The sequence below is a fragment of the Lissotriton helveticus genome, chromosome 10 (genome assembly GCF_964261635.1).
Source record: "Lissotriton helveticus chromosome 10, aLisHel1.1, whole genome shotgun sequence".
NCBI classification, from domain to species: domain Eukaryota; kingdom Metazoa; phylum Chordata; class Amphibia; order Caudata; family Salamandridae; genus Lissotriton; species Lissotriton helveticus.
The window spans coordinates 849,923,990-849,943,518 of NC_136071.1; the positions used below are offsets into that span (position 1 = coordinate 849,923,990).

A 19,529-nucleotide genomic window follows, 5' to 3' on the forward strand; every position below is an offset into this window, starting at 1 on the left:
TTTTTAAATGTCCTTTTGAATATTAAACAGCTCCCACTGGGGGCATGTCATTGTGTAGGTGAGCTTTGATTGAAGATAGGCATGTTTTCGATTTTCGTTTACTTGCCCCTTATAGAGCGGTGCTTCACTCTACTCCCGAGCCACTGCCAGGTGGGGTGAGGTCGTCACTTCTTACAAGTCATGGTAAGATTTATGCAATTTTCTTTCATGTGGCATATAATTTATTTATTCTGAAATGTCAATTAACTACACTATGTGCATGAGTGATAAAAGTCAGCACTGAGGGCATGACTACGTTAAGGCTTATATTTAATAGACCCAACGATACTGTGTGTTTATGTGTGTGTTTGCAGCCTCTCTGGTACACCTCTTTTTTCTGACTCTTTTAGTGAAATACATGACCAGTAAGAACAGACAAGACTCATCACCTAGAAACTGCAGGTGATCTCTATACTTGTCCCTATATCTGGCGTCTTATTGCCTTTTTTCACTTATTATTTCTTTTTATGATTGCAGTAGCAATATTTGTTGTTGGGTCCTGAAGAAAGCAAGGACAATCTTGTCCATGAATTGCTGAAAAATGTCGACCTGGTACCATATCTAGACAGTTATTCTTTTCAAACTGTCTTAACAAATTTTTAATATTGGTGGAGTGAGTATCATCCGAATAAATTTTGTTCAGTACTCCCTCATCCAATTTTAACACACTTCTTTTTTTTCTTCTTTTTTCACTTAGTTTTTTGCACTGCACCCAATCAGTCACTCCACGCTTTACCACTCACTAGCTCAGAGGAGTGGCATACCATATTACTTGTTATTTCAGATAAAGGGACCATTTACCATCTTGGTTTCCTTTTTTCTGAGAATAATACATCAGGGTAGATGGTTTTGAAGGAATCCCAAATGATGAAGGGCGGTTCCGAATGGTGACTGATGGGTATCTTTGACCATCTGCTAGGGTGTCATTGATTACCATCCTTTGTAGTCAGTTAGAAAGTTCTGTGTTGAGCGGTTGCACACACTGTAAACTCACTTTTTCTATAGACCCTCTGGCACTCTTTTGTTGAAATTGCGTTCCAGACTGGTAGGAATTGTGTTAGTCTGCCTCCGACCGGTGCTGCGTGGTCTGGAGGGACTGTGAGCAAGTAACTGCTTGGTGGTGGTGGAGGCTCTGGTGTTGTTGCCGCCACGTCCTCTGCCCTTGTTATTATTGCCTCTATAACCTCTTCTGTTGGAGCCTTTATTAAAGGAGCTTTGGGTATTACTTTTGAATGTAGAGGAAGTTTAGGATGTGTTGCCTCTACCTGAGCCTCGGAAGGAGGAGCTTCTAGATTGTTGAAACTGAAGTGCGCCCATAGACTTAGCAGTATCAGTATCTTTTTTCATCTTTTCTAAGATGGTATCTACTGCCGGGCCAAACAAGAAATCTTGGTTAACTGGCTGGTTGAGGATGGTTGAATGCACTTCATTCTTAAATCCGGAAATGCGTAGATACGCATGCCGGCGTAGTAATACTCTAGTGTTGATGGACCTGACTGCTGTGTCAGCTGCGTCAAGTGCACATTTAATGGAAGCGTTTGTAATAAATTTGCCTTCCTGTATTAGGTCGTTAGCTTTAGAAGGTTCTGGCAGGTGTTGTAGTAAACCTTCCAGCTGGTCATAATGTGCTCTATCGTATCGTGCTAATAGAGCCTGTGTGTTTGCAATTCTCCAAGTATTTGCTCCTTGGAATGCCACTCGTTTGCCTGAGGGTTCTAGGATCTTTGATTCTTTATCAGGAGGGGGAGCATCTCCTGTTTGTGAATTAGCTCGCTTTCGAGCGTTTGCTACCACTAATGAGTCTAAAGGCAACTGTGACTTAATATAAGAAGGGTGACGTAGGGGCTGCTTTATACTTCGATTGAGGACACGCGCTCTGGCTGGGTCTTTAAATATGTCTTGCGCGTGTTTTAGTACCCCTCTTAACATAGGAAATGTACGTACACTTTTTTCTGAAGTTGGAAAAGTGTCAAATAGAAAGAACAATTGTTACTTACCTGTAAACAGGTGGTTCTCCAGTATTGGTGTCTTTCATAGATTCACATGCTTGAATATTCCCCGTCGTCGAAGTGGGAGTCCCACGGTAAATAAAGTAGCAATAATGCTAAAGATATATATATATAAAAAACATAATACATAATAAAGGAGAGGAAATACAACTGAAAACCTCTAAAACGATTCCTACATAGGAATGCATGGTAAAGAGACACATTAGTGTCATTATAGTAGTCCAAATAACAGCCAATCAGGCGCTAGCACCCTCTAGAACCTTCTCCTCAGAAGCTCAAGCCCTCAGATTTTCGTAGCGCCAAAGTGACCAAGAGTGCATGAGGAGAAGAGAGCCTCTGAGGGGAGGAGGGTGGGTCGCATGTGAATCTATGAAAGACACCAATACTGGAGAACCACCTGTTTACAGGTAAGTAACAATTGTTCTTCTCCAGTATTAGGGGTGTCTTTCATAGATTCACATGCTTGAATAGAATAGAAAGCAGTAACCTCCGAGAGCTGAGATTGCTAATGTTGGAAAACGAGGCAGTATCTGTGAGGCCTGCACAAATAACATGACACATTTGTCCTTCACTAGGAACCAAACACCCTAGGGCAGCGCCTGACTCTCAGAGGGTAGCGTTGCAGACCAGTCTGAGGCTTACTCAAGGGAGGTGGTGTGGGCTAGTAATCGCCATTTGCAGGTGCGCAAAAATAATACTCAATAATTGATTGTCCAGTCTGTACTTTGCTTTATAAAAGTAAGAGTACATTTATTAAACACACACCACTCAATACTATGCACCAATTTACAAATATACATAAGCTGATGGAATTACTTTGTGACATTGCATAACATCTCCACCCCTCCCGCAGGGGGGTGGGGTCTAGTACCCCCACTCCCATGTATGCACATCATCTTGCCCCCAATGCAGTGAATTGGTCTTAACCTGGAGTGAGGGCCCTGCGCACTGGCACCATCCCAATGGCGACCCCCCCCCATTACCTCCACAAGCATTAAACAGGCTACACCTGACTTGGTGACACATGACCCTGACTGAGCATCTCCTACCGACCATACAGTATTCACCTCTTCATCTTAAGGGCTAACAGTCTGGGGTCTTCACCTAAGCGCAGCAGCAAGAGTACATGTTTACGCACACTTTAGAATGACAGTACTCAGCACATTTGGGTATCATTAGAATGCATTGGAATTACAGCCCCTAAAGGCATCACAGAAAATCACAGGTTTAAGTATGTACAGTCAGACACCCTAGCAGGAATGTCTAGCCACTTAAATCTATTTTTCATATGGCATCACCTTGTACCAGTACCTCACATTAACCAGGTGAAAGTCAGTCCCTCTACAAGAAATAACCATTAATAATCGCAGTTCAGTGCAATTACACCTCTTCACCTCCAGGGGATGCCCTTCTAGACATCCCCACCTCAGCCCTTCACTCCTTGATGCAGTTATCCACAACACCCTCAGCTGAAGAACAAAAGTTCCAGCCCAGATGGTGTAAACTGCCAGACGAGCCCTGGAGGGGTTGCTTCCTTGAAATCCCCAAGTCACTTGGAGTGGGACTTTTGTTTGTGCTGGGGGGGAGACTGCGCTTCTCCTGCAGCTCCCCCAGCACCTTTGCATCTGTGTATTGGTGAACCCGTTCTTCTGGGGCCACCACGAGCCAAGAAAACGCTGTATTGCCCTTGCAGGCCGGTCCTGGCCTGCAAGGCATTATGGGTTGTGCCGCATATTAGATGAGCGGCTCTCCCGCTGCTCCGGGGAGAGCCGCGCTGGCGCTTCGCTGCTTCCTGGGCCCTCGGTGGGGGGTCCGGTCCCACTCGGACCCCCAGGTAAGTCTTTCGGCTCGGGGAGCCCACCCCCGGCCGATCTGCCGATTTTCTGGGGACCGGTCCCACCCGGGCCCCGGACACCTCCTTTCCGTCTTCTTGGGGGCCCCGGTCCCACCCGGGACCCCCGCAGCCTTCCATGCTGGAGGGCAGTCCAAGGAGCCCACCCCTGGCTGCCCCCGCCGGCTCCCCGCTCGGCCCGCACCCTGGTGTGCGACCGCGGGAGCCGGCCCTTCAGTTCTCGTCTGCCCGCGCCGGCGGGCAGAAACTGAGACCAGCGCGGCTCCCGCTGGCCTCGGGGGAGTGCAGCGGCACTCCCCCCCCCCCTCCTTCCTCCTGACATTGGGGCCCGGGGATGGGGTCCCGGGCCCCCGGACTCGTTCCGGGGGGCGCGACGGCGCTCCCCCTCACTCAGGCACCTCGGGGCCCGGGGATGGGGTCCCGGGCCCCTCCTCCTATCTTCTTTGCGGGGGGTGCGACGGCGCCTCACGCCCCCCCCTCCTCACACGGGGCCCGGAGTTGGGCTCCCGGGCCCCTCAACACCCGCACCGCTTCAGGGGGAGCGCGACGGCGCCCCCCAGCGCAGGTTTCGGCGGGGCGCCAGAGTGGGCTCCTGGCACCCCGCGGGGGCATCTTCACAGGGTGTGCGACGGCGCACCCCGGCTTTTCTTCTTTTGAGGGGCAACCCCCGGGACCTGACCCTGAGACCGGCGGCGGAGCCCCACGCGCTTCGTCGTCGGTCCTCTTAGGGGTCAAAGGTCGCTCACCTTCCGGGGGCCATATCTCAGCCCCTGGGGGTCCGATCTGCCCCATTTTCGCGTCTTCTCGCTCCTGGTGGTGTCCCCAGTCACTGGGAGCACTCTCCTTCGTCCTCCGGGTCTCCAAGAGGGTGCGGTTTTCATGTCCTCCCTGCGCCTCTTCTCCCTGCGCAGAGGCCTCCTCTTCTGCGCCACGATCCTAGGCTCTTCTTCTGGCGCTGTTAGGGGCCTGGGGGGCAGTCAGGGGTTTCCTCCTTCCAACTGCGATTGCACCAGGCTCCAGCACCTTTCGCCTCCGCAGACCACACCCCAGAGAGAGCTTCTCTTCCTGTGCAAGTACTTTTTAAAAGTTGAGTAGGGGGCTGGCAGGAAGTCTCTGTGTGTCCTATCACACAGCGACACCACTTCCCTGCCCCCTCCCTCCTTGTCCAGCCTCTGGGTTGTTCAAAATGGAGTCGTCCAGTGTCTCTGGCCACATGGCCTCTGAAACCCAACTCCTTCCCCCTTCACTGCCTTCTCTCCTGGGTGCAAACTGGTGCCTGGCACCCAGCGACAGCAGTTGATGGATTGGCTTTAGCTCCACCTATCTTTTCTCCTTGGAGGGAAGATCTTGCTCTGGGAAGAAAGGTCATTAATCTAACCTGACATGGCCAGACCCCAGCCATGGACTCAGAGAAATATGACATTTCTGGACGACCCAAAAGCAGTACAAATATGACTTTGGACTTTGCAGAATACTCAGTTTCACATCTGCTACACTGGACATTTGTGCGTGTCTGGAATCTGTAGGCTTTGTGGAAGTCATTTTAGCCATGAGTCCCACATCCCCATAGGGAAGTAATGAAGTAAAACACAGTAAAACACACTGACTTTCCCTGGCATGTTCCTTCCCAGGGTATAAAACCTATTCCATGTCACCGCCCAATTCTGCATAAGCTGGCCACGCCATTCACTCTGTAGCTGCTCCTGGACTGCGCACGCTAGGAATCTCCCCTGCGCAGCCCCTACACATGTGCACACGCATGTACACCTGTGTCTGCATGTAACCAGCCCGGTGTCCCATACTCCAGCTGCTGCGCAGCGGCCTGGTCAAGCCAGGGGGACACCAGTAAAATCTCCATGCAGTCTGCTTTATTATGAGTTCACTATGGGTGAGTCCCAGATTATGAGGCTCCCCCACAGTAAAAGCTCAACAATTAGGTGCTCAAAAAGCGAAAAATCCGGGCGGCCCATAGTGTCAGAACCACCTTCTAACAGCTAAGCACATATGGCAAGCAAGACCGTAATAATAATAATACAGTCATGTAAAACATAGCAATCACAGCAAAAAGAGGAAGGAGGGGGGAACAGAGGCTCACCTTAATGGAAAAGATGGCGAAGCACTGCCTGTCCCACAGCGGTATCCGGTTCATTGATCGCATCCAAACAGTAATGCTTGGTGAAGGTGTGCCTGCTGGACCATGTCGCTGCACGGCAGATCTGATGAAGAGGCACAGCAGCAAACAAGGCGGTGGATGAAGACATCGCCCTCGTAGAATGAGCCCTCACTGAAGACTACAATGGTTTGCCAGCTTGTAAATGGCAGAAGGTAATGGCTGAAGAAAGCCAACGGGCAATTGTTGGTTTGGAAACTGGATGCCCCTTACGCAGTCGTCCGTAAGCAATGAACAGTTGATCGGACTTGCGGAAGGAGGCAGTTCTGGCAATGTAGAATTTAAGGCATCGTTTGATGTCCAAAGAATGTAAGCGCTGTTCCGCCAGAGAGCTTGGGTCCGGAAAGAAAGTTCGTAGGAACACAGGCTCATTTAGATGAAAATCCGTAGGCACTTTAGGTAAGAAAGAGGGGTTGGTGCAAAGTGCCACTCCGTTAGGTTTGAACTGTAGATAAGGCGGCTTGACAGTAAAATCGTGAAGGTCGCACACGCGACGAGAAGAAGTCAAAGCTAAAAGCAGCGCAACTTTCCAGGTGAGGAATTGGATATCCGCCATATGGATAGGCTCAAATGGTGACTTCATAAGTTGAGATAAGACAACATTGAGGTGCCAAGATGGAGGAGGGCGCCGAACAGGTGGGAACTTGCGGAAGAGCCCTTTGAAGAATTGCCTTATGATTTTGGATGAACAGAGGGAAGAAGAACCATCATGTCGAAAACGAGAGATTGCAGCTAGGAAAACTCTCAGGGTAGCATGTGAAAGTCCTGACTGAGCGAGACTTAAGAAGAACGGAAGAAGCTGCTCCGGAGTGGAATGGATGGGGTGGACATTCGCTGCCAAGCACCAATGACAAAATCTCTTCCACTTGAGTTTGTAAGTTTTGACGGTAGACGGAGCCCTACCCTGAGGAAGGATGTCTCTGCACTCCTGAGATATGTTAAAGTTTGCGAATTCAAGGTGCTCAGGTTCCATGCCGACAACTGTAGCGTGGAGGGGTCCGGATGGCACACTTGGCCCCTGTCCATCGTTAGGAGGTCTGGACGGGGTCGCAGAGGGATGGGCTCGCACTGGGACAGCAGAAGCAATTCCGAAAACCATGCCTGTCTGGGCCAACGAGGTGCGATCAATATGATGTGGCAGGGCTGTCTCCGCATCTTCCACAGCACCTGCGGAATTGGCGGAAAAGCGTAAGCGAATAGATCGCACCAATCAATCAAAAGGGCATTCCCGCACGACCCCGGGTGGGGATGCCAACTTGCGTAAGACGGGCATTTCAGATTCTCCGGTGTTGCAAAGAGGTCTATAGCTGGGTGACCCCATCGGTGGAACACAAGATCCAGAGTCGGCTGGTGCAGTTCCCATTCGTGCGTTGAGGAAGTGGACCTGCTCAGAGAGTCCGCCAGGATGTTGGACACGCCCGGCAGATGGACAGCTGTGAAGGTGATCTGATGTTGGAGAGCCCAATCCCAGATCGACTGGGCCAAGCGAGAGATGTGGAGACTTGGTTCCTGCCTGTTTGTTCACGTAGTGCATGCTGGTGGTGTTGTCTGTTTGGATAAGCACTGACTCCCCGTGAACTACAGGTAGGAACGATTTGAGCGCAAGGAAGATCGCCATCAACTCTGGCCTGTCGATATGCCACTTGCGTTGGGGCGGAGTCCACTTGCCTTTGATGGATAGGCCTTAGAAATGAGCGCCCCACCCCTCCAGAGAAGCGTCCGTCGTGAGCGTGAGATCTGGTGCGTGAACGAGGAACGACGTTCCAGTCTCCAAATTGGTCGGCTGCGCCCACCAAAGCAAGCTTTTTCTCATGCAGGCCGTGACCGCGACTAGGTCGTTGAAAGACCCGGAGACCTGACGCCACTGTAAGTCCAGTTCCTCCTGAATGGGACGGGTTCGCAATCTGCAATTTGGGATCAGTGCGATACAAGATGATGCCATTCCCAAAAATGACTTTAACGTCCGAACAGAAATGGACTATTTTCTTCGAATGAGGGAGACCAGACGAAGGATCTTCTGTTGCCGCTCCTGCGAGACAAACGCTTTTGAAAGTTTCGTGTCTAGGATCGCTCCCAAGAAGTTTCTCGTTTGCAGAGGAGCAAACTGTGACTTTGACGTTGATGATCAACCCCAGGGATTGAAACACCTGCTGGCAAAGACAAGTGTCCTGACATAGTTGATGGTGGGATTGAGACTTGAGGAGGCAATCGTCCAAATATGGAAAGATTTGAACACCCTGGAGACGCAGGTGAGCCACCACAGGGGCCAGTACTTTCGTGAACACACGAGGAGCTGATCGCAGCCCGAAGGGCAGGACCTTGAACTGATAGTGCATTTGTCCCACTTTGAAACGCAGGTACTGGCGATGTTGTTGGATAATTGGGACATGAAAGTACGCGTCTTGAAGGTCTGTGGTGGTCATGAAATCCTCGCTGGATAGAAGACGCAGGATTTCCAGTAATGTCAGCATGCGGCAGATTGGCACTTTAGGAACTGGTTGAGAGCCCTCAAATCCAGAATGGGTCGCCAATCTCTGGTCTTCTTGAGTATGAGGAAGAATCGAGATTAAAACCCTTCTCCCCTCTGATGTTTCGGGACCACTTCGACTGCCCCTTTTAAAAACAAGAAGACGGACTTGATGGTAAAGCTCCTCGAGGTGTGGAGGAGGTGGGCCAAAAGGTGGAGTACGAGGAGGAATCTCGACGAATTCTAGGGTATGACCCCGCCGTACAATGTCCAAAACCCAGCGGTCCGAGGTGATGGAGGACCACTGAGAATAAAACAGAGATTCGACCTCCAACACTTTGGGGATGGCAAAAGTCATTGGCGCTTACGAGTGGAGCCACGATAGGAGCACTTTCCCCTATAGGGTCTGGAGGGCTGCTGACGAGTCTGCTGAGTGGAAGTGTAACGCTGGTTTCCCTGATTGTAGGAGCGGTATTGTTGCCCTCCTCGAAAATTGGAGGAGGTGCCGCATCCGCGCGCACCTCGAAAGGACTGCTTCCGGAATTGCAACGTGCCTAAAGACTTTGCCGTATCAGTGTCTTTCTTAATGGACTCCAGGGCATCATCGATGTGAGAACCGAAGAGCGATTCACCATCATACGGCATATCCAGTATCTTGGATTGGACTTCCTGCCGGAAAGAGGTGGATTTTAACCAACCCTGGCGTCGGAGGGTAGCTGCAGTTGCAAGCAGACGGAAAACTGTATTCGCAATATCGACTGCACAGTCGATTATTTCTTCCGAAGCTCTCTGTCCATCATGAAGAATCTGCTGAGCGTCCGCCCTGGAAGCTTCCGGTATAAGATCCATTAATGCAGATATGTCCGACCACATCTGCCGGTCATAGCGTCCCAAAATGGCAAAGTCATTGGCCGCACGGACAGAAGTAGAAGCAATGGTTGAAAACTTGCGGCCAATAGAGAGGGTCGACGCCTGGACGCTATCTGGAGGTGCGGTGATTTGAGACGCTGGGTTCCGGGCTCGACGCTGGGTTCCGGGCTCGACGCTGTGCAGCTTGAGTGACTACTGAGTCCGGCTTAGGGTGAGAAAATCAAGCATGCCGGAGAACCAGTTGGGGCCTTGTATTTTTTCTCACCGCGCGGTATTTGAGCAGGTAACGAGTTTGGAGCTTGCATGAGTTTAATTCCCTCCTTCCAAACAAAATCGATGATTGGAATCGTGTGGACCTGCTTATAAGGTTTGTCCTTAAAATCGTAGAGGAAACAGTCCTCCTTACGTTGCGATCTAGGCAACTTGAAACGCTGAGCCGCTTTGTCCATTAGTAGATAAAAACTGGCGATGTCTACAGGAGGTGATTCACCAGAGTTTCCTGGCTGAGGAGAGGGCGAGCAGGCGTCTGTGCTCTATAATCGTCCCACTCTGCCATATCCTGGTCGCCTGCATCTTCGTCCGAATTGTCAGGGACCTCTCAGTCTTCACGTTCTGGGACCGCCTCATCATCTGCATCGTGCGGATAAACAGTAGTATGGATCCTGATAGACGTCTGAACCTGAGACGAAGTTGTAGGTGGCAACGTTGGCGGAAGAGACGGTGGTGGCAGTGCAACAGCAGCAGGAGATGGTACGGGAGTACCTTGTGGCGTTGCTGGAAAGCGACGGTTGTAATCGTCCAACATATGTTGGAGATTTGAGATTAATGTTAATGGTATCGTAGCCATAGGCACTTGGACCAACTGCTCCTCAGGTTGAGACTCTTGGTCTCCGCCATCTTCGTCAGTGTCCGAGTCCTGACATTTTATAATCAAGTCAGAGGGGCTATGGGCTGCCCCAAACGTGTCACCTTCATTTTCAGAGTCACTCATGCTCGGAGGTAGTGGCGAACATTGGAGAAGGTGGTTGTGGCTCTGGAGCCGGGATCTGTTGGCACGGATCCTTATTGCGACGCTGGGTGGAATCAGCAGAGGATCCTGAAGTCTTCAAAGGCACCAAAGGCAATGAGGAAAATGAAACCGGTGCCACCATCGACGGCGCAGTCGACGGAACTGATTTTGCTGTCGACGAGGATGATTTTGAAGAACTCATCGTGGACGGAGTCGTCGACGGGCGATCCATCGTAGACGGAGTCGTCGCCGGTGCAGTCGTCGGCGGTGTAGTCGTCGACGCAGGCAGAACAACCGTAGACGGAGTCTTCGGCGACGGGCCTTTGGTCGACGACGAAGATTTCTTGGGGACTTTAGTCGACGAGGATTCTTTCTTCGTCGACGAGGTGATGGGAATCATCGACGGGACAGGCTTGGAAGGCAGAGAAACTCTCGACGTGTATGCTGTCGACGAGACTGTCGTCGACGAAGTGAAAGCTGACTCCGTCGTCAGCGTCGTCGTCGAGGATGCAGTCAGTGCGGTTCGCGTCGTTGGAACGCTCGTAGAAGGTCCCGTCAACGACGGAACTCAGAGGGGTGGAAACACCCCGAGAGGCAGAAGACGACGCCTGAGAGCCAGGTCTCGTGGGCGTAGTGGTAGTAGGAGTGGTAGGAGACACCACAGAAGCCAGAGGCATGGCCAGTTTCTTCTTTTTGAGGAAAGGAGATGGAAAGTCCTGAACACTACCACGCTTAGAGGCAGAAGAAGGAACAGATTGAAAACGTTCTGCATCTGACATGGCAGAATCTTTGTCCTTTAGACGTTGAAGCCAAAGGAGAAGACGGCCGTCTCTGCCCTTAAGAGTCTTAGTAGAAAAAGTTCTACAGAACTTGCAGCTGCCAGCCTCATGATCTGGGTATAAACAATAAATACACTTCTGGTGGGGGTCCTTTTCAAAAAGGCGCAGCTCCCCACAAGAAGAGCAAGGTCTGAACAAAGACTTCTTACTTGACATGTTGAGAAAAGTCTGGAACTAGAATTTTTGAGGTGAAAAACTGAGCAGAGCTCAGGGCGACTCCCTCCACACGACGTGCTGTAGATAATCGGAGGGCTTGAGCTTCTGAGGAGAAGGTTCTAGAGGGTGCTAGCGCCTGATTGGCTGTAATTTGGACTAACATAATGACACTAATGTGTTACAAATAGTTTTTTCTCTTTACCATGCATTCCTATGTAGGAATCGTTTTAGGTTTTCAGTTGTATTTACTCTCCTTTTTATTATGTTTTTTTAATATATATATATATATATATATATATATATATATATATATATATATATATATATATATATATATATATATATATATATATATATATCTTTAGCATTATTGCTATTTTATTTACCGTGGGACTCCCACTTCGACGACGGGGAATATTCAAGCAAGTGAATCTATGAAAGACACCCCTAATACTGGAGAAATCCTCTTCTATTGGGTCAGTGTGCATGTCTACATTGTGATATTTAGCTGCCCTATCCACTAGTTGGTTAAATACAATGGTGTTGTCAGAAGACGACGGCTTTGTAGGGTATGTAGAGGTGTCAGGGATGGGTTGTGGTTCATATGCATCATAAGGATCATTCTGGTCATCCCATGTGTTATCCTGTATATCTTGATCCTCAGGGTCTACAAAATGATCTTGAGGATCTTCCTCTATGTTTTCCGTCTCCTCATAACCTGATGTAGGAGAGTAACCTGCTTTGGGACCCTGAAGTCTCTCAGAAAGTTTTTTCCCTATTTGCCCGCCTCGGCACGTGAGTCAGTTGCGAGAGCTTTGATCCTCTCGCGCCTGGATTATGCCAATGCCCTGCTTAGTGGCTCTCCGGCCTATTTGGTAAAGCGGCTCCAGGTTATCCAGAACGCTACCGCCAGACTGTTGGGGAATATCTCCAGGCAGATTAGCGTCAGGAATTACCTGGAGAGCCTGCATTGGTTGCCGGTGCGGCATAGGATTACTTTTAAAATTCTGTCTCTGGCTCATAAAGCCATCCACGGGCTGGGTCCCGCCTACCTGAAGAAGCGATTCATTCGGTACTCTCCCAACCGTGACTTGCGTTCAGCAGCTCAACATCTGTTGCAGGTTCCTCGCTTCCGGCGTGTCCGGCTGGGAGGGCATTCAGTGGCGGTGAAAGCCGCTTCAGCTTGGAACGAGCTTCCTCCTTCTCTGCGTGGTATTGTTGACTTTACTGCTTTCAAAAAAGCGTTAAAAACTCATTTGTTTAGATTGGCTGTCTAGTTTTTCGGTCGGATTAGTGTTTGCTGTTAATAATTCTTTTTCTTTCCGCGCCAGGATACTCCGGCAGTAATGGAGCGCGTTACAAAACAGCATAATAATAAGGCACAAAAGGCATGTTAGGAAAGAAAGGAGGAGGAGTAAAAGGCCTTGAAGGGGATGTTGCAAAGTCTTTTTTCTTTGGAGGAACAGGGGAAGAAGTGTCAGTGTCCAATGGTCTCTTCTTCCTGTGGTAAACGGTTACCTGTGCTGTTTCAGGGTCTATATACAGTTTAGGCTGTTCTTCACTCACTGGATCAGGATGGAAAAGTTCTACCTCAACTGTCCATGGTTTTGGCTTAGTCACTTGTTTGTGAGTCTTTGGCTCGAGGGCTTTCGGCTGTGGAGCTTTTTTCAGCTCGACTGCCGTTTTCGGGTCGGTGACCTTTTTCGGGTTGGCGACTGTTTTTGGCTCAACGTCTTCGGTTGGTTGTACTGCCTTTTTTGGTTCGACGACCTCTTTGGTTCGACGACCTTTCAGATCTACCTGTTTTTTCGGTTCGATAACGTTTTTAGGATCGACCGTTTTTTTTTGTAGAATCGACTGCCTTCTTCGGGTCGACAGGATTTTTAGTGTGACCTGTTTTTTGTCGGTCAACACTCTTTTGGCTCGGCGGCCGTTGTCGGGTCGACTATTCTTTTTGGATCGACAACCTTTTTTGTTTCTACGCCCTTTTTTGTATCGACGGGTTTCTTCGGCTCGACAACCTTTTTCGGTTCTGCAGCCTTTTTGGGAAGAGCGTAGCTCGTTCCCGGGGTATCAGAAGGCTAAGGTTTGGTCTTCGGAGCTGAGCCGGAAGGCGGGGCCTCTGAAGGAGTTTTTCGATCTCGGCTAAGGCCTAGAGGCAATGCTTTGACCGGAGCCTGGTCTTGAGATGGAAGCGGGGTTGGGGGCGTGGTACTCACGGTTTGTCCCGGTGTGATCTGGTCATCGGAGTCAGACTGGTCCTCTACGATGACAATTTCTAGGTCGGAGTCGGGCGCTTCTGGGAGGTCATGTTAGTCTTCGAAAATGTTCTCCGGTCCGGTGCCTTTCGCTGCATTTCTGGTCTAGTGGCCCTTAGGTTCCGGATAGTTTTCTTTGATCGGAACGGAGCACAAGCTGGACAGTTTTCCTCGTTGTGCTCCGGAGATAGCACTCTGCCATCCTCAGGTTGTGCTCCACACCCAGGGGCAGATCTACCAAGAAGTGCTGCAGCGTGGCACCGCAAGCCCTTTGGTTGCGCCACGCTGCAGCACTTCTAAAGCACAGGGATGGAACATATTTACAAGAATATGGCGCATCTCTGTGCTTCCCCCTGCGCTGGCGCACAAAATGCAGCCACGCGCTTGCATAGGCATCATTGCACCATGGTGCAAGGATGCATGGGTCATGGGGAGATTGTTTTTGTGCAGGAAGGGGCACCTTCCTGCACTTAAGCAATCACTACAGGCATTTCCCTCTTTCAATGCATGCTGTAGAATTCAGCACACATTGAAAGAGCGAAAAACAAGGAGAAATGACACATTTCTCCTCGTTGCATGTAAATGTGTCCTTTTGTAATTTAGGACGACATGCCCATACTTGTATACTGGGGCGCAACTACACCCGAACTTTGGCAAGGGGCTAACACTCCCAGCCAGGGCTGGCCCAAGCACTTGTTGCACACAGTGCAACAGTCTTTTTTGGCGACCCCCTCCCATATTTCCTCCTTCTCCATGAATTCCCTCACTACCACTCACCAACGATGCACCTCATCTCTCTACATTTTTTTATAGTGCTACTCATCGTTTACTCACACTCAGTTCTCTGATTTGCATGGTACACATTCTATGGAGCAGGTATATTAACCCGCTGTGTGGGTGGCAGGAGTGCTCATGCGAGTGCACGGTGAGCCATGTGTCAGTTTGCGAGTAGGGTAAGAGGAGTGACTGTAGGGTGAGTGAGGTGACCATATGAATTTGGGTGCAGATATAAGTGCTGAGTGGGACGAATGAATGTATGGTTAGTTGTGGATTTATTTGAGTGAGATTGCAGATTGAGCAATGAGGGGGACAGGTGAGTGAAGTGTCACATGAGCGCAGGTTGAGTAGTGTGCTCGTGTGATTGCAGAGTGAGGTACAGGGTGAACAGCGCAAGTGCATTGTGAGTGCAGAGTGATCACTGAGTGCAGGGGAAAGTGGGTGAATGGTATGAGTGCATGGGGATCAGTGTGAGTGCAGGGTGAGCGTGAAAGTGAAGGGCGAGAATGAGGAGCGAGTTGTCTGAATGCAAGGTGCATTCCCAGACACTTGAACTAACTCAGAATGTTATTTACAGCAGCGTAGGGTCTCAAATGTGTTAAACTGTTGCTAATATGGCAGTAACCAGGAATCTGGTGATCCCGCAACAAACTCCCAGTCTTGTGATTAGGGTTGCCAGCTCATTATTTTGATGTCCCAGGTTGTACAAAAATAAGCACCTAAAGCTGTATTGTCAGTACTTGTCTGTGCATACTTTGATCAGCAAATATTAATAGAAATAACTTTTACTTGTGTTCTAAGGCTACCTGAATAATCTATGGCGGCTGATAATAAAAGGGAACATGCTTCTTCATTTATAACCATTTTTAGTGTCAAGACAAGCATTTTGCAGTCTGTTCAAACACATGGCTGGCTGGCATTTTGCAAGCCTGACTGTGTAGTTTTAAAATAAACTTTGTCTCCTTTCTGGGAGGGGCTACCCCTCCCAGGAGGGGGTTAATGTATAAAGCTGAAATGATTCAGCTGCAGTGGTAGGCAGGATGTCTCAACTGCTTAAACTGAAAGTCGGAGGCCTGTCTGTTCGTTTTCGGTTTTAGCAGAGGAGACTTCCTGCAGCTGAAACATTTCAGCTCTGCGAATTAACCCCATCCTGGGACGTTAACATAACAAAAGCCTGGGCACTTCGTGCCCCATCGATTTCCCCTCCCCCTCCCTTCAACCATACCGGAGTTGCAATGCAGGGAATAAAAGGTAAAATTAGAGTGGAATGCGCACCCCCCTAGGATGGTGTCTCGCCCCCCCTAGGGGGGGGGGGCGCACCGCACAGATTGATTAACTCTGCTCTAGAAGGACCTATCTGTCAGCAAGTCTTTAGAATGGTCTACTTGGGATTTAGTTCGAACTCTTCCTGTATCCTCATTGTACTAAATTGACACATTCTTGCCTCTCAGATACCTGGTGTCTCACAATTTCCCCACTGACGGAGTCATTTCAAAGCCCCATATGCTTCCGGTCTACAAGTCTCCCTCGGCTTTAAGGCCTGTTTCATTCCCTGATCCTTTGTCCCATGGTTCTGGTTAGTTTAGGAAAAAGTTATGGAAGCTATTTAATTATCAGCCTTGAACACCCTTAATTGCTTTTCAGGCACTCAACCATGGATCATGAATGGAAGCGGAGTTGAAGTAATCTGGCTTATATCTGCTACATGGAAGAAGAGAGTGGCAGGAAAGAAGATTGTCACCGAGGTAGTCAGTGCTGCATTCAAGCTACTGTGATAGTGTTATGTAGAGCTGGGTTGGTAGGTCAGTGTTTGTAGACGATAGTGAAATGTGACTGGGGGGTTTTGCCCATTGCTCCAAGTTAGTGTGGCATAGGAAGCAGTACTTTGGTGGGTGATGTGCCACTTTCAGATAGCAGTGTGGGACTAGTAAAACATAACCCATCAAATCATTTCCAGTACATGAAGCCCATTCAGACATCCAAACATTGACACTGGAACAACTACGAACTTTGGGAAAGTGGTATAACAGAGGAATCTAGATGAAATCATTAAAGGCAAATGTTACTCATAAGTTCCCGCAAAATTTTCAACTGGGGGGAAAAACACATGAAAAACCAGACAGAATGGTGCTTATCTTACCAGAGCCACCTCTAAAGTTGCTAACAGGGCCTTGACCAAAGTTTCCACCACCACCACCACGTGTATCACCAAAGCCAGGGTTGCCTGCAAAAAGTAAGAACAAGTTACACACCTGTGGCATAATCTTTTCACTGTTCATATAGACATGTGATTGCCTCATTTACCCAGCATCATGTAGATATGCTATGAATTTGTTTCAAAACACTTGCTTTATGTTTTAATAAAATATTTTGCAGATTCTGTCAATGCTCTCCATCACTACTAACATCACTACTAACACCAAAAAAAAGCACTTCCCTGAATACTACTGTTCTCTAGCTTTGGTTTAGAAGCCCATGTTCTGGTGTGAATATGGGCTTCTATGGGAATTCACATGGGCATATTATCAAGATCATTATCGCAGCTTTAGCTGCAGTTTCTTGCTGCTAAAGAGGTGGTAATTTTAACGCCTTGATAATATGCCTGAAGTGTTTAATTTCGAAGTATGAAAGATACCAACGCTGGGGTATTACAGCCAAGTAAGAACAAGTTTCTGACCTGCAATTGCGTATCTCGAGCCTTGGTGCCCAAAAGTAAGCCAGCATGGGGTGGGTGTGGTTCTGAACTAACTAGCGCTATGCAATCATCCTATTCAGGAAAGAATCTGGGAATTTCTCCATCCTCTTCAACTGGCGTGCCAGTCAGAAGGAGGTGCTGGTACAGAGGCAGGTTCTCTTGATGGCTGGCGATTCAGCCCTGGAGACTAGCAATGCAGGACATCCTCAATCACTAGACTGCCTGCAACTGAGAAATTTGAAGGAAGGAGGAACCTTGTATAACAAGACTTCGTCTGCTGGAGCTCCCTAATCTAGAGGAGGCGAATGGAGACCACAGCGTCCTTACTTTTGTGGTTTTTTTTTTAATATAACCCTTGTTAGACCTGTCTGGCCCTTTGCGTAGTCCCTCCAATTTATTATTTATTTTGTTCCCTTTTTGCCCCTCATACCCTTATTCATTTTTGTGTCCACTAGATTTTTCAAGGTGTTGGTCTAGGGGATAGGTGCTCTTTCGCCCTCATAGTTTTTCACCTCAGGCCTATAGGCCTTTCCTGACAGGAATTTCCTTGGAGTCATAAAATGGTGGCTACCAACTGTCACAACTGTCATACCTGGAACCTGTCCCATAGGATAGTGTAGGGCATTCCAGAACCTTCTGGGCCCTTCTGGACCTCTGAGGGTCAGCCTATAAAAGGCGGAATGTTGGTCAGCCATTTTGTCTTGCAGTGTAAGCTGGTGGAGTTAAGGCTGGAGTATAAGACTGGGGTAGGATCATCAGAGGGTTGACCTCCCATTGTAGGGACGCTCCTTACTGGTTCACCACCCTTATAGTCGTTGTCCTGACCCTGCCTGTAGGGGATCCTGAAAACCCTGGGCACCTGTACTCATCTGGTCCCAGCGAAAGGCGTGGGTGAGGGAGGTTGTACCTGTGGGAAGCCCCCTGACCAGTGAGGAAAGAGGCTCTAGTGCAGAGTTTGAGGAAAGGGACTCCTGGATACTTCCATCGGTAGCCAAGGGGACTGTGAGCAAAAGAGGAGTCATCAGACATTTTAATCAAACCTTTCTTCCCCCAACTCCCCGTTACACCTGGGGTAGCCCCTTGTCAAGGAGTAGTCGGATTGACTGGATTGGGGCTAAAATTGTGTGCCTGGCGAGGCGTCACCGAGTGTACTGGCCGCCTGGTAAAGTGACTGTGGCGGTGACATCGAGTGAGGAGAATCACCCTTTCCTTCCCTGTCTCTGATCAGCGCCGGCCCTGCTGTCTGAGCGCGTCAGTCGGCGCGTGTGGGCGGGACCGGAGGAGGTAGTCCTGCGAAGTCGAGCAGGCTCTGGCCTGAGCCGCTACTCTCCCACGCATGCCCGGTCGAGCCGCTTCCCTCAAGGAAGGCGGAGGCGGAACCGGACAGGGAAGCGCCTGGAGTGTAGCAGCGGCTCGTGTTTGTTGTTGTGCCTTCTTTCCCCCGCTTGAGCGCCACACGGAGGAGCTGGCTTGAGCGGGAGGGGAGAGCAGAGGAGCCCCCAGAGGCTGGTGAGCCACAGTGTGATTCGGTTCCTTTTCTTAGCTGCCCTCGGCGATCAAAGACACCAGCCCAGCAGATTCTCTACAAGTAAGGAGGAGGTCGAGAGGGGGAAGTTGTCCTCTAAGTAAACAAAAACAAAGGCAGAGAAGCAAGGTCTAGTATTTATTTAAACGAAGGATCAAGCCTAAATCGTGCAGCGCCCATAAAGACTTCCATAGGGGTCTACACAGATTGTTGTTTCCTACTGGCTATATAAATATTGGTACAGTGCCTGCCTCGTGACAGTTCTCCAGAAGAGCAAGTCCTTAAATAAGGGAAGTGTGGAGGGTTAGCCAGTACTTCCTGATGTCGGTGGTGGAGTGGGAGTAAATGTGTTAACCATTCTTTTAGAGGAGTGCAGTCATTGCTCCCTGGGAACTTCTGTAATGTGATGTAAAGTTAGAAAGCCAAATAGTGAAAGAGTTTTGGCAACTTTGAGGAACTTAATAATCTCATGATTAAATGTAATGTACTGAGCTGTAATTTCTGAAGACAAGAAAGCAAAGAATATTTTTATAAACAAGCTCGTATTTTTCCAAACAGTGGTGTAGTGTCATTTTTGGGTGATATTGCATTGAATTACTGTGGGGTGGCTTGCAACCTTTACACATGTGCCTCTGTTGAATTTGCCTTACCCTAGGCCAGGCTACCCTAGGTGACCGGACATATTTAGGTTCCAACAACCCTCATACAATTGATCATAATGGGATGACCATAAGCAAGTATCCTAGCCTTCTTTATTACTGTCCCAGTTTTCTCCCGGATGTCCTTCCTGTTCATATTCTTCTCTTTACATCATCTTGATATTTTACATGCAGCAGACATGGGCAGATTTTCAAAAGGACAAA

At 49.1% G+C, this 19,529-nt stretch overlaps 1 protein-coding gene across 1 annotated transcript in view; it reads right to left on the reverse strand.

Annotated features, from left to right (window-relative positions):
- Positions 1-19,529, reverse strand: part of HNRNPA2B1 (heterogeneous nuclear ribonucleoprotein A2/B1) — a 174,505-nt gene that overhangs the window by 125,856 nt on the left and 29,120 nt on the right. The window contains exon 6 of the mRNA XM_078663462.1: positions 16,587-16,670. Within this exon, the coding sequence (XP_078519588.1) occupies positions 16,587-16,670 (84 nt within the window). The remainder of the gene's footprint in view (positions 1-16,586; positions 16,671-19,529) is intronic.